At 40.8% G+C, this 14,687-nt stretch overlaps 1 protein-coding gene across 1 annotated transcript in view; it reads left to right on the top strand.

Annotated features, from left to right (window-relative positions):
• PGM1 (phosphoglucomutase 1) overlaps window positions 1-8,413 on the top strand; it is a 63,827-nt gene extending 55,414 nt beyond the window's left edge. The window contains exons 8-11 of the mRNA XM_037498590.2: window positions 2,036-2,171; window positions 4,862-5,045; window positions 6,220-6,354; window positions 7,711-8,413. Coding sequence (XP_037354487.1) covers window positions 2,036-2,171; window positions 4,862-5,045; window positions 6,220-6,354; window positions 7,711-7,800 — 545 coding nt within the window. The 3' untranslated portion in view covers window positions 7,801-8,413. The remainder of the gene's footprint in view (window positions 1-2,035; window positions 2,172-4,861; window positions 5,046-6,219; window positions 6,355-7,710) is intronic.
• Window positions 8,414-14,687: the final 6,274 nt, after the last annotated feature.

Below are 14,687 nucleotides of genomic sequence, written 5' to 3'. Positions count from 1 at the left end.
ACTAAAAATCTATTTGATTAAATTTGTGGTAGTTGAGGAACATTACAAAATGATAACAGGACCAAATTTCTCAACAAGACATCACAAACTTAATGTGTATGTGTAATCTAACAACAGAGCTTCAAAATATGTGGAGAAAATACTGTTTGAAACTGAAATATCAAACAGAACTCAATTACAGTTAGAGATTTCAACTGTCCTCTCTCGATAATGATGGAAGAAATACAAACATGATTTAAACAACATTAGCTAATAACTGGATTAACATTTATAGAATTTTCCAGCTAACAACTGCACATTCCTTTCCTGTGCACATGAACATTCACTATGCAGACTATATCCTGGGATATATATGTCTCAATTAATTTAAGATTATTGATATTATACCACAAGGGAATAAAATTAGGGAAAGAATATAGATACATAGACAATTCCCCAAATATTTGGTTACTAAAAATAGGTATTCAAATAGTCCATGTGGCAAAGGAAAAAAATGGGAAAAAAAGAAAATGGAATATTTTGAATTAAATGAAAATATAAATACAGCACATTAAAATGTTATATTTCTCTTAGTAAGAAGAAAGTTTCAAAATTAATAATCTAAATTTCCACTTTAAGAAACTAGAGAAAGAAGGGACTCCTCTGCTGGTGCAGCAGTTGAGGGCTGGGCTGCAAATCTGCCCGCAGGCTCTGCAGCACCAGTTCGATCCCTGGCCACCAGTGAGGGTCCCACATGGCGCGACAGACCTCTCCTGCCGTGCCTGCTGCTCCCCTCAGCAGTGTATTTCGTCAGTCTGCCTGTTCTGTTCCCTGCTCTGGCTCTGGTGAATTCTCTCACCCTCCCATGCTTCTGACTGTACCCAGTGCTTGTATAAATAAATAAATAAATAAATAAATCTTTAAAAAAAATAAAAGAAACTAGAGAAAGAAGAGCAAATTAAACCTAAAGATTTAGTAGGAACTGTTGGAAGGACATAAGCAATAGGAAAAAAATGAAACCAAAAGTGTTTTTTTGCAAAAATACCATAAAATTGATAAAATTCTTGTCAGACAGATAAAGGGAATAAACTAGAAAACACAAACTACTGGCATCAGAAATAAGAGACCTCATTACAGATACTAGAGAATCTTTTTTTTTTTTTTTTTTTTTTTTTTTTTTTTTAATAGAGGCATGTTTTATTTATTTATTTTATTTGTTTGTTTCGTTTTTACATGCACTGGGTACAGTCAGAAGCGCGGGAGGGTGAGAGAATTCACCAGAGCCAGAGTGGGGAGCAGAGCAGGCAGAAGGACTGAAGTACACTGCTGAGGGGAGCAGCGGGCGGCAGGAGAGGTCTGCGCGCCATGTGGGACCCTCCTCCGGTTGCCGGGGAGCAGCCGGGGATCGAACCGGCGCCGCAGAGGCCGCGGGCAGCCTCCCAACCCAGCGCTCAACCGCTGCGCCACTGGGGAGGCCCTACTAGAGAATCTTAAAGAAAAATGAGACTGAAAAATTTCAAGCTGCTGTTTTAAGACAAAGTCTGTCTTTTCCTCGAAAAAACAGAAACTTGTGCACAATTAGATTTCTGTGAAACTGTTGCTTCTCAGCACAGTCAACATTTTTAATTATAACTTTTAACCAAAGTCACATATATTTTGCAGAGAAAACTGTCCTGGGGCACGAGAGGGGCTGGACAGTGGGTGGGTAATTGTGAACCATCACACCACACATAGAAAGAAATGCTAGTTTTTAAATAGACAAATCCATCAATTTCCTTTATGAATTCTGAACTTACAAGTATTTACAATCTCCACCAAATTATTTCACTAACATTTTTATTGGCATTTGCCCTAAATTTCTAAATTACTTTGAGAATTATCAGCTTCTTTTCGATATTATACTGCTGTAGTCAACATGGGTTTCCTTCTGTGTACTCAAGCTCCTCTGTAAAGCTTAATGACTTTTTGGTTGGGTCTACATGTTTATTGCTGAGTATATTTCCAAGTATTTTGGAGATATCCCATTTCTCACAGCTGCTCACTCTCTCCCAACCAGGTTCTGACCACATCCGTGAGAAAGATGGACTCTGGGCTGTTCTAGCTTGGCTTTCTATTCTAGCCACCCGCAAACAGAGTGTGGAAGACATTCTCAAAGATCACTGGCAAAAGTATGGCCGTAATTTCTTCACCAGGTAAGTCACAGCCCTATTGGGATATGAACATGGGCTTATGAATACAAATTCTTTCCTGTATTATCATAATAAAACTTCAGTTCATCCAGCATGATGAACTGATTGGGAGTTTAACAAATAATTTAGTCATGGTTGAGATGAAGTCAACTTTTATGTTAGTCCTAAAGAATGAGGCTTAAAATATTAGTTGTACTCAAATTAATAAACGTTTTGTTAAGTCTTAAATCTAGTTGTCAGGTAGACAAGATAACAACGTTGGATTTGGATTCAGAAGAATAGGTTAGGAGTTTATTTCTGTCACTTGGTAGAATGGGAAGTCATATAACCTCTCTTTGTACTCAGTTTTCTCATTTGTAGAAATGAGAATAACAGTTCAGTTATTGAGTGGATTAAAGGAAATGTGAGTCTGAGAGTGTTTTATAAACTCTGGAACACTAAAAGTATGGAAACATTCTTTTCTGAAATTATGGAAATGATTATGCTTAGTCCAAATCAAATTTTCTGACTCATTAAAATAGATCCCCAAAGACTTGTCAATACTTCATTCATAGATTCAACAATATTTACTGTGTGCCTACTTTCCACCAGACACTGGGGCTTCAGCCGTGAATAAAATACGTAGAATATTTTGTAATTCTTCTTTGCTCTGCATGCTTCTATTTTCAAAAAGGCATTAGCATTTTTCTTTTCAAGTAGTGCTTTTCCCTCATTCCAATTTACCTTTCTTCTAGTAATTGTAAAAAAATCTAACGAAAGTTTTTCTGGACCTCACTTTCTAATTATGGAAAGAAATAGGAGTTAGATAAATTGTAAGAAATGTGTAGATGTAATTTCTCTGAATCTCAGTTGCCTCTCTATAAAATTGGTGAGTAGAAAACTTAAAAAAAATATATTGTCCATTTAATAGTCTAAAATCTCTGGATAGTATAGAAAGAATTTGGCCTTAAGTGACTTGACTTCCTTAATCAGAATCATTTTATCAACTTTGGACAAATTTATTGCTGTCTTCTTCCTTCAAGTTATTCATTTGTGGAAGGTTTAAGTAATAACTGCCATGTGGTTTTGTACAGTAGCTCTGGGATCGAAGGCAAGAATCTTTACTCTAAGAACCAGAAAAACCTGGTAATTCAGAACACCAGTTTTGAACTCTGTAGAGTCTGGGATATCACAAAAGTGTGACCATGTTTGTTTTTCTGCTCCATGGCACCAGCAAACACCTAATTCATAGTTGTCACTGTCATAATATTCTTTGAATAGATAAATGGATGCGTTAATAAGTGAACCATTAGCCAGAGTGGATTAAGGTTAGGAAGAGTGGTTCAGAGAAATAGTCACTCTGGGATTAGTTAAAAGACTCCTAAAAAGTATTTTAACATATTTTTTATTAATTTCAAATAACTGCTAACCACGTATTGCAAACAAAGCCCTTAGAACTTACGTTCATGTTTAGTTATTTAACAAAAGTGCCACGCACTTTTGCATGCATTGTTTCCTGTCTGCCTTAAAACAGTTATTGATAAAGAAGTAAATTCCGAGAGATGAAGCAACTTGCCATAGTCACACTATTAGTAACCAGTAGAGGTTGAATTCACAGCTCATTCTGATTCCAAAGTCCAGATTCTTTCCATTATACCCCTCTGTGCCTAGGATTTATAGAACATTTCCCTTGAACACCCAAAGGTCATAGATGTAAAGCACTAACACCTGGTTGTAATTTCTTGCTGTTTATCATTTTAACTGGGGAAAAGAGCTGACTTCAAGATTAAGGGGACTGTTGTCCTTGATTCATAGAATCCTGGAGCCAGAATAGGTTGGCCTTAATTCCCTGGTATTTGTCATGTCTCAAAGGTGTCGTCTTGCACATATCATATTTGTTTCACTATCACAAATAAATATAGACTCTGCTATCTTGAGCCTCTAAAAAATAACTCTCTCAAGAGTGGGGGTGCCACTAGGTCAAGAAAGCCACCTGTAAGAGTCTTGAACCTCATAAGAAAGAAGTCAAGAACAATTCTTAGGGGAAAAATAAGTCATAGGATTTCATTTGTGCGGCCCTTTCCCCCCCTTGGCCTTTCTGCATCTGACAGGGTGACTCTAAATGCCAAAATCCACTCTCCCTTAAAGGAGGGGGCGTTTCAGATGTAAAGAGTTAAAGTCTGGCTCCTTCATCTGGTCAGTGAAAACTTGGCCTCGCTTTCGGAAGCTCCTGTGGGGACTGGAACTCTCCTTATCTAAAATCTCAGTCGAATTGGGCAGGTCCTAGACTGGGAGCAGTCCCAGTAATTGCCCCAAAGAAGTTCTACGGGTTTGGAAGAGAAGTACCTGAGTCATGAGCAGTTTTATCAGAATCCTCTAGAGATAACACAGCTTTTAATTCTACCTCTGCAGTATGTGTGATTAAATATTAGATAGTATCTCTCAAAAGCCTTTGAAGCTTCTTAGAGCTTTATTCTGTAGAAAAGCCAAGATTTCTTCTTATTCAGAAGCCCCTTAGTCCTTCCTTAAAAACCCTTCAAATCCTTCCTTTCATCCCTGGCCTACTCCATCTCTAGGAAATGACATGCGCATCTTTTTGCTAGCTTCTTCTGAAGTTGGGGGTTTGAGGGGAAGACCAAACAAATAATGGAAAAAGTGCTGAGCTACCTCGGTGTACTCTGAAGTCAGGGGACCTCAACTCTAACTTCTTCCAGGTACGATTATGAGGAGGTGGAAGCCGAGGGGGCAAACAAAATGATGAAGGACTTGGAGGCCCTGATATCGGATCGCTCCTTTGTGGGGAAACAGTTCTCAGCGGGTGACAAAGTTTATACCGTGGAGAAAATTGATAACTTTGAATACAGTGATCCAGTGGATGGAAGTGTTTCGAGAAATCAGGTAGGAACAGATTTGTGTGTATGTGGGAGAGAGACCTCAAAGCTTCATCCTTGAAATCTTAAGGGCAAGAAAGAAAAAGGTCCCTGGGGCATTTCTCCTTTGTGGTCTTGTATTTTCTAGGGTAGCCGTTCTTATCAGACTTTCTGCTGCGTCACACATGACTTGCACATGTACCTTGAATAACTTCTAACACCATTTCATTCAACACCTTTCTGTTATAATGTTAATGAGAAAGAAAAGTTGGTTCCCAGCCAGGGTTACTATCTAGAAAGTGATTAGTGATAAATGAGAATTACCTATATCCTTCCCATGATGACTAACTGGGGAATGTATGCTGTCTTTACTGCTGAATAGCATGATTAAATACTGGATGGGGTTTGGTGACAAATAGCAGATGAGGAGTGCTATTTTCCTATTGGTCAGTCTTTGGCTTTATGCAAAATTCTTCATATGGAAGAATTGACACAATTGTAAGAGCTGGCTTGCCCAGCCTTCTTACCTGGGTTCATAGAATATCTGGTGGTATCCCTACCTTTTCCCCTGAAGCAAAAAGATATGCTGCTAAGGGAGGGAAAGGTAAGCGCAGCAGAGAGAGAGGGCCAGGCTTGGTCAAGGCTTGGTCGGGGCCGGGCTTGGTCAGAAATAGCTGGTCATTTTCCACTTGTTCTCTTTTTGAGGCTTTCAGTCTATGTTTTGTAATGAGTTCTGCCACTAGTTCTCCTGAAATCTCTTCTGCCTTGCTTTCAACCTGTTCTGTCCTAGTTTCCCTTGTGATCTGGGGATTGAATTTCTACATCTAGCAGTTTATTTATTTTACTTATTTATAAGCTTCAAACTGGAATGGCTAGTCTGTAAATCACAGGGAAGTGGAGAGGAAGAGAGGGCAAGCCTCATGTCACCTCGCCTCCCTGGGCCCATGTCTCCCCTCTGATGCTGGGAATGCCTCTCCTGTGTGAGCTCAGCCCCTCCACTGGATGTAGTGATGGGATGGCTGAGGGTAGACTCATGGGGCTCAACTGCTGCCATTTATCAAGGATTTAATCTTTGATTGATCAAGTATGGATGAAATTAGATATCCTAACAGACCTCTTGTAACTTTCCAGCCTTCAATCTCCCTGCCAGAATGTTGGGGGAAAAATTCTCTGCTTATCTTTTTTTATTTTTATTTTTGCAGGGTTTGCGACTAATTTTTGCAGATGGTTCTCGCATTATCTTTCGACTGAGCGGCACTGGGAGTGCCGGGGCCACCATCCGATTGTACATCGACAGCTATGAGAAGGACATTGCCAAGATCTACCAGGACCCCCAGGTAATGCCCAAGCCCTGACAAGTTCTTTCTGTTGGAGAGAGTAATATGGTTTCCTTAAGCCCGTGTTATACCACAATTCGTTTCTCAAATGATCAAGCAGGTATGCTCACTTTCTCCTTGTCTCTGTCAGTACCTCTTAACAACCATAATAGCTAACAATTATCTAAACACTTTCTATCTGCCAAGCTCGTTCTAAACCCATTACATGGATATATGCTTGACTTTCTCAAATGAGGTGGGCTCTGTTATTATCCTTACTACAGACAAGGAAATTGAGGCACATAGAAGTTAATAGGTTCACACGCCTGGTAAGTGGAAGATTTACGATAACTAATCTTTCAATCAGCCTCTCATGGTGTTCTGATCTGTCACTGATTATTTACTGCTTTGCTTGGTCTGGTTGCCTGTCCTGGCAGAACATACTTTGGTTCTAGATTTGGGTGGGGAGGGAGACAGTTTCATGGCCTCACAGGAAATGTCTTTATGGAAAAGTCTGCGGACTTGCAGTATGGTGGTTTGCATTCCTAGCCCCACCTAGAGTTTCCAGAAATATGCCAGAGTGAGGAGGGCCCCTGGAAGCCAGAGGTGGGACAGAGGGCACAAAGGGAAGCAGTGACACATAGAACAGGCTTTCCCCACTTATGTCTCTCACAATACTGATGAGTGGTCTTGGGAGATACTCCCCAACCAGAGATCCACAGCCAAAAAAAGTTTAGCAAGTATTGTGGTATACTGACCTCTTTTTTGGCAATTCATAACATATACCACATCTTAAAAGTTCTGAGAAGATTTGCAGTAAAAGACACCCGTTTAAATAGCATTCACCCTGCTTATTTTTCTGCAAGCCTTTTTCCTTCTAACACCTAGTAAAATCCTGTGGAACTCTTTTGGAAACCCCTGGCATTGTGGTTTAGAGCATAAGTTTTAGCATTAGATAGCTCTTGTTTTAAATTTGGTAAAAAGATAAAACATGGTTTTCTCTGGGATGGAGAGAAATGGTGCCCTTGAGAGATACAAATCTCTTGGTGCCCTTGAGGAGGTACAAATCTCTTAGGCTTGCACAAGGGAAACAAGGGGAATGTGGGAGAAGAAGGTGTTAAGAATGACACCTGGTTGTTCATTCACTTTACATGATTCACTGTTATTTCAATTCACTGAAATAGGGAATGCTAAAACTAGGTTTTTGGAAGAAAGACTGTGTCTTTATTTTTAGATTTTTAGAGTTTTAGGTGCCTTTGGGACATCAGAGTGGGCAGATACATGAATCTGGAGCTCAGAGTCAATGTTAGGACTGGAGCTATGACTCTGTGTCTAGAAAAAATGATGGAGAAAGTTTTCTCTTTGTGTCTCGCTCAGGTCATGTTGGCGCCCCTCATTTCCATTGCTCTGAAGGTGTCCCAGCTCCAGGAAAGGACAGGACGCACTGCACCCACTGTTATAACCTAAGAAGACCAGCCCGATGCAGTACGTCCCTCCACCCTAAGACCTTCCAGGTCATCTGATTGAAGAGCGTGGACAGAAACAAAGTGTCTTCACGCAGCCTTTTTAGGATTTGGTTTTACACTAACCAGTTGTTGATGAATGGCACATTAATGAGGTCCTTCCTGTTGAGATGACTGCGGCAAACATATGGGAAAGAGAGGGCCCAAGGGCTTATGCTGATATCAGTCCCTTTTCGTGCACTTCTGCTGTGTGGGTATTTGTGTCCTTAGCACTAGTTTTTGTTTACACTACAATGTTAGATGGACATTAGCTTACGAGGCCCTTTTTCATCCTTGCGATATACCAATGAAATGACAGTACAAATTCCTTTCTCCTGGGTGAATCTTTCCCACTTCCCCCTCGTTTCCCCCCCATCCCCCCACCCCCCATTTACTGTTTACATGTACTCTAACAAAATGCAATTTCTGGTGCCTTCTCTCCAATCAGTTTTTTCCTCAGAGTGAGACGTACTTGTCTAAAGATTTCTGCCTTGTTTTGCAAAAAGTTCCCATTCACACAAATATTTTGGGATATTAAAGCAAAATAAGCTACTATTTCTTGAGGCTTTTTTTTTTTTTTGGTCTTAAATACAAAATGCTCTTGATTCTAGGAGAAGACAAATTTTTCTTTTTTGAAAAAGAAGAAAAGGGTATTGTATTTTGTTTTGATGTCCTAGCTGAAAAACAAAATGTTCTCTGTCCTAGGTTTAAAATCTTTAGATTCAAGAACTATAATTTCAAATTAGTAGGGTCAACTGAACGCTGGGTCCTTCTGAAGCAGATAAATTAAGCTTGACGTGGTTAACTTGGAATGATGGAAAGGAAGATAATTTCCAGGAGATTTTAAATAGCAAAGTATTGCCATGTGCCTTGTGGTGCTGGGATTCCATGACTGCTGTAGAGGGGATGGCGGCAGAACTCACAAAATCCCAGAGCAGGGTTACTGGCATTTGGCTGGAAATCTTGATCCCTCTGGCATCTCATACATCTTCAAACATTTATATTCAACCCACTAGTGTAACATAGTAGTTAAAATATAGTCAACAGGACTGAGGTTGAGTCCCACTTGAGACCTTGAGTGACCTCTGAATATCATTCTCCTCATCTTTAAAATAGGGGTGAAAATAGCAATGATTGATGGTATGGGGATAAGGGTGGATATGGTGGCATAAACCTGAGGAAGTGTGAACTTCTTCTCCTCAATAGTATACAGTATTGTAAACCAGTGTTATCTTTCTAAAAAAAAATTCATATTCAGATTCACATTCCTTGAGAACAGTAACAAAATGTTTCTTAACATAACAATAACAAAAAGGAAAATAGCTCTAACTTTGTAGGGTCACTGAGAACATTAAGAGAGTTGACCTATGAAAAGCAATGGGCATAATATTTATGTCTCATCAAGTTGTCAAATACATGTGAACAGGATTATGTCTACAATATTGCTTCTAGAATTTAAAGTACGGGAAAGACAAAAACCGTGACACTAATATTTGGAATGCATTTCATGGTTTGATAGGCACTTCCTACAAAATTGCCTTGCCATCTGGGTTATTCCAGAGAGGCAGCTTAGCTGTTAACCCCTCATCTACCCAGAATGGAATCCCCTTCCAGCTGGCAGGGTCTTTATCTGGGGTGGGATTTCCAGTATTGCCATTTAACCAGTAAACAAAACTATAGCAATGACGAGTCGAAAGTGAATACTTAAACTGACCATTAACCCTGTGCCCAGCACAGTTCTAAGTGCTTAGCATATACTATTTAAATGCTCCCAATAACTCTACCAGGTAGCAACTATGAATGTTCCCGTTTTAAGATGAGGACCAGTTACTCCCCCAGGAATGCAGCCTTTGCCTTCTTTTCTACTGACTGGCTTCTTCTAAGCTGTTTCTAACAGGTGCCAGAAAGGTGGGCATCTGTATTTTACTTATTAAAGGGTGGTTCTGTGTGTCTTAGGTGCCAGGGACTCCATTAGTTTTGGCATAGTTATTCTTCTGGCCCCCAGGAATCTTGATAACCCAGTTATCAGTTAGCCAGAAACATTTGTAGCCCACATTGAGTGTGAGAGGTCTCGAGAAGGGTAGCATGAGAAACAGTCACAGCCCTCTAGCCGCCTGTAAGACTGGCTGGCAAGTTAAGGCCAGCACTAAAAGAATGCAGGATGTGAGCCTTCTGAGCTGGGTTAGCAATACCCACTGTTAGGACCCAAATTTTCTAAGCACTTACTCTGTTTCAGATGTTGGGCTTTCCAGTAACTCTCCACATGAGATATTATTATTCCCATTTTAGAGCTGAGGCAGTTGGAGCTCAACTGAAGCTTAAGTAATTTGCTCCAAGCCCCAGCTACCAGGTGGCAGAAGTGGAATTTTGACCCTGAATCTCACTCACTTTCCATGACCCTTTACCACCTCCCCATCTGTTGAATCAGCTGCAGACACTCTAGGTCCATGGCCCCTGGAATGGTGTCAAAAATTTCCTCCTTGTCCCTGATCATAATTCAGCTGTTTTCCCAGACCCTTCTTGGCTACAGGTTTGGGAGTTAAAAGTTCAAGGGAGGAAGTGGGAGGTAGCTGGGGCCCAGCCCGGAGCAATGGGGGTGGGCATGGGTAAGGGCCAATATTTCCCCTCTGTTGCTTCCAGACAGACACCCCAACACATGTGTCCCCCAAGAGTCAGAACCCAGAGAGGCTGGCCAGCAGCATGCAGCCAAGCTTCTCAGCTTCCCAGCATTGATGTGGTCTGTGAGTCAAGCCTGTTCTCTTTGGGGTGTGGCGAGGATTACAGTGAGAAAATTGGATTGGAACACTTTGGGTTCTTGTTCTGAAATTTCACTTTTTCCTTCCCTCTTGATATTCTTTTTTTTTTTTTTCAAAGAAGGCAAAAAGATTTTAATAATTGTACAAGACAGTTACAGAATTGATACTTGATTCTCCACCCCCAAGATGTCAATTTAATTTTGCAAGTGAAAATTTCTGTCTGGGTAGAGACATATCTCCAGTGATGTCAGGAGAGGAAATTTGATTCAAACTCCTTCATAAAGTGGGAGTAGTTCCCTCTTGATATTCTGCTCTCATTTTGGAGAAAGAAATTTCTGTTTAAGGATGTTCCCTGTGCCCAGAAAATGTTCAGGCCACTAGAGGACAAGGCTCTGCCTCATAGAGAAGAAAAGCAAAGGCCCCAACATGCTGTAGTTAAGGAGTCTAAACTTAGGGACCTGGGTTCCTCTCCTGCCCCAGAGTTCGTTTACCCATTCTGCTTTTTGCTGCATTTCTTGTTGACTTATTAGACAGAAATTGGCCTTACTGTATAAGGATCTTCCTGAAAACATAATATGTGAGAGACACAGTCCTCATGCCTTTATGTTCTGAACCCCAGATAGAAGAGATGGGATATAAGTAACAACAATACTCATGCACAGAGTGACTGCATCTTACCTGGATGACAGAGGAGTCGAGGCCTATGACATTTATTCCTGCCCCTGGATCCATTCTCGACATCACATCACAACTAGATGCTCGTTCGAAAGCTGAAGTCCAAATGCCTTTGCCTATGTAAGCTGCCTATGGCCTACATCACCAGCTCCTCTCCCTCTACTTTCTGCCTTGTATTGGATGCTTCAGCCACACAGAATCACCTCCAGTGTCCTGGAATACCATGCTCTCTTATCTCTGGCCTTTGTACCTTCTCTTCACTACCTGTATCATCTTTCCCTTGGACCCCAGCCACCACCACATTCCCCAAACCCCATTCATTCTTCAGGCTTCCCACTGAACATCTTTTTCTCCAAGGAGCTTTTCCTGAGCCTCCAGCGTGTTTTGAGTGCTTTTTCTAGTGTTCCTACAGCACCCTCTTCATAGTACGCATCACACTCTGTGTAAGCAACCAGTGGACTCTCCAAATCTGCTCTCTGAAGTCAGAGAAGGCAAGGATGCTTTTTTCCATCATGTTCTGTTGACTTGAGAGACAGTGGTCATGGTCATTTTACATAAAATATTTTATCACCCATTGCTACAAAACTTAATTGTGGGGGTAGTTAAGTAATCGTTCTATCAAATTAGCCTGAATACAAAGATGAATGATTTTTTTTTTTTCCTTGAGGAGTAGAATCAGCAAAGCCAGGCCCAGGCCCTGACCTCTCTGGGCAGATTTTGGGAAGGGAAGCCTTCATGGGGCGGCAGGGAGGGTGCACCAGCCCTGGGCAACACTGGCAGGGCACATAGATGCACTCTGGAAGGCTGAGAGGCTGTCCTTGGTTCCTAATATCAAAGCTAAAAGCATGGCCACAACTTGGCCTGTTATAATGCAAGGGACGTGAGATCACTGCCTACAAGAGCGTGTCTCATGTCTGTCTGCTTGTCCTATGGGAACTTTCAAGGACTGTGGTTTGGTTTTCACCACATGTGAAAGTATACGTGTGAAAAATGTGCGTGTAGATCCATTAAGTTGGATTTGTGGGTGTGGGCTAATAACTGTTTTCCAAAAAGTATTTTGTGTGTGTGTGTGTGTGTGTGTGTGTGTGTGTGTGTGTGTGTGTGATTCAGAATGCCACTCTCCATCTGACAGCAAGGCTGGTTAAGAGTCGCCATCTATTTGTTTTTCACGACAGTGTTGTTTCATGCAAGCTGTCTCCAGTGGCTTCTGACTTTATTTTTTTTTTTTTTTTTTTTATTTATACAAGCACTGGGTACAGTCAGAAGCGCGAGAGGGTGAGAGAATCCACCAGAGCCAGAGCGGGGAGCAGAGCAGGCAGAAGGACCGAAGTACACTGCTGAGGGGAGCAGCGGGCGGCAGGAGAGGTCTGCGCGCCATGTGGGACCCTCCTCTGGTGGCCGGGGAGCAGCCGGGGATCGAACCGGCGCCGAAGAGGCCGCTGGCAGCTTTACAACCCAGCTCTCAACCGCTGCGCCACCGGGGAGGCCCTGACTTTATTTTTTTACTGAGACAGGAGGGCTATTATTGTTCCAGTTAAAGAAATGAAAACTTGAAAAGTTTATGTGGTCAAATACCCTAAAATCTAGTGGTGCTGAACTTCATAGTAGGCTCACAGGTTCTGTGAGTCAGGAAATCAGTACAGGGTAGACAGCTTGTCTCTGCTCCAGTGTCTGGACCCTTACTTAGGAAGACTGGCACCCCAGAATGACTCAAAGGCATAGGGGCCCAGACCTGAAGGCTGGGCTCTTAGCACTTGCATCTGATCTTTTCATGTTGCCTGAGTTTCTCCCTGCACTGTGTTGGCCTCACAGGGACAAGAGAGCCAGGCACAGCTGTATTTTCCTTTCCTTCCAAGCTTCTGGAGCCATGCAGCATCATTTTTGCTGTATCTGCTTGCTTATGACCAACAAACTCAGACCAGCCCAGATTCAAGGGGAGGGGATTTACACTCTATCCCTTCTTGGGAATAACAAGGTCACATTGTAAAAGAATATGTAATGATGTCATGTTGCAGAAGAATATGTAGCCATCTGTGGAAAATACAGTCTATTACACTTCAAACTAGCATATCCCCCCCCCCACCAGTAAATATACCATTTTGAGTCATGTGGGCATGAAAATAAATATAATTTAGAATTTTTTTTTTTACCAAAAGCATCCATTTGTCAATTATCTAAGTAGACACAAGGGCTATTATCTCACATCCCCACGCCCATGGCAGACATAAATAATCAATAGCAGCTTTTTTTTTTTTTAATTGAAGTAACATTGGTTTACACTTTTAGGATTCAGAGGTATAGGAGTAAACCTGTTCAGATGTATGTTGCCACATCACATCCACCACTAGGTCATCCATAGTCCTTTACCATAGTCTATTGGACCTTCTGCCTCTGTGCTGTCCTCCCTCTCCAATCCCTCTGATAGCCTCAAGTTTACAGTCACATTTCTAGGGTTTGTTTTGCTTTGTTTTGTCTGATCTTTTGTTTTGATTCTCTATATTCCGCAAATGAGTGAAACCATCTGGCATTTTTCTTTCTTCTGACTTTTCTGCTCAGCATAATCCCCTATAGTTCCATCTGTGTTGTCACAAATGGCAAGAGTTCATCTTGTTTTTAATAACTGCATAGTATTTCATTGTGTATGGACCATCTTTCTAATCCACTCATGTGTCTTTGAGCACTTAGGTTATTTCCATAACTTAGTTATTATAGAGTTCCAGAAACCTCAATGCAAAGTGCTGGACAAGAAATGTCTATCAATTATAGAAAGGATGTGAATTAAAATCTATTTGCTACTTCTGAGGAATTGTCCTATTTTCTTACTTTTATAAATGGTTAGTTAGCATTTGTGGATATGGAAGCTTACTTGAAAGTAGATGAGACAATGTGTAAATTGATGAAAAACATGTGCCCAATACATAGAAAATTGGTAGTTACCCTAAAAGAAAGTGAGTCACAATTGGTTTCAGATTTTTTTTTCTAGGTGCCCTGGGAGGCCATGATTTCAGATTTTATGCAAAAACACATTACTAAAATAATTTAATTTTTTTTTTAACTCAGAAGTGAATTAAAAGTTCATTTCACTGTTTTAAAATCATGCCCTCAGCTTTTTTCTATATTTTGTCACTTTCCACCTGTTACTTTGCAACCTGTCCTGTACCAGTCCTCCCCCATATCTGACTTCACAATTCCTAATTCCTGTATTGCACTTTTTAAAATATTTAAACTTGAATTCTTTCCTTTAATCCTTACAACTCTTCTGTGAAAAGGGTAGATTTGTAGTAAACAATCAAAGTTTTCACAATCAAAGTTTTTATTCCTAATATACAAATCACTAAAAATCATAATACATATTGATCGCCTTTTTGATACCATGTACTATTTAATCACTTTATATACATCTTGTCACTTAATCCTTATC

This window comes from Talpa occidentalis, unplaced genomic scaffold (assembly GCF_014898055.3).
Source record: "Talpa occidentalis isolate TD23 unplaced genomic scaffold, MPIMG_talOcc4v2.1 talOcc4.9, whole genome shotgun sequence".
In the NCBI taxonomy this organism is placed as follows: Eukaryota; Metazoa; Chordata; class Mammalia; order Eulipotyphla; family Talpidae; genus Talpa; species Talpa occidentalis.
Note: the sequence above shows the minus strand (reverse complement) of the source record. Positions and strands in the feature narration are given on the sequence as shown.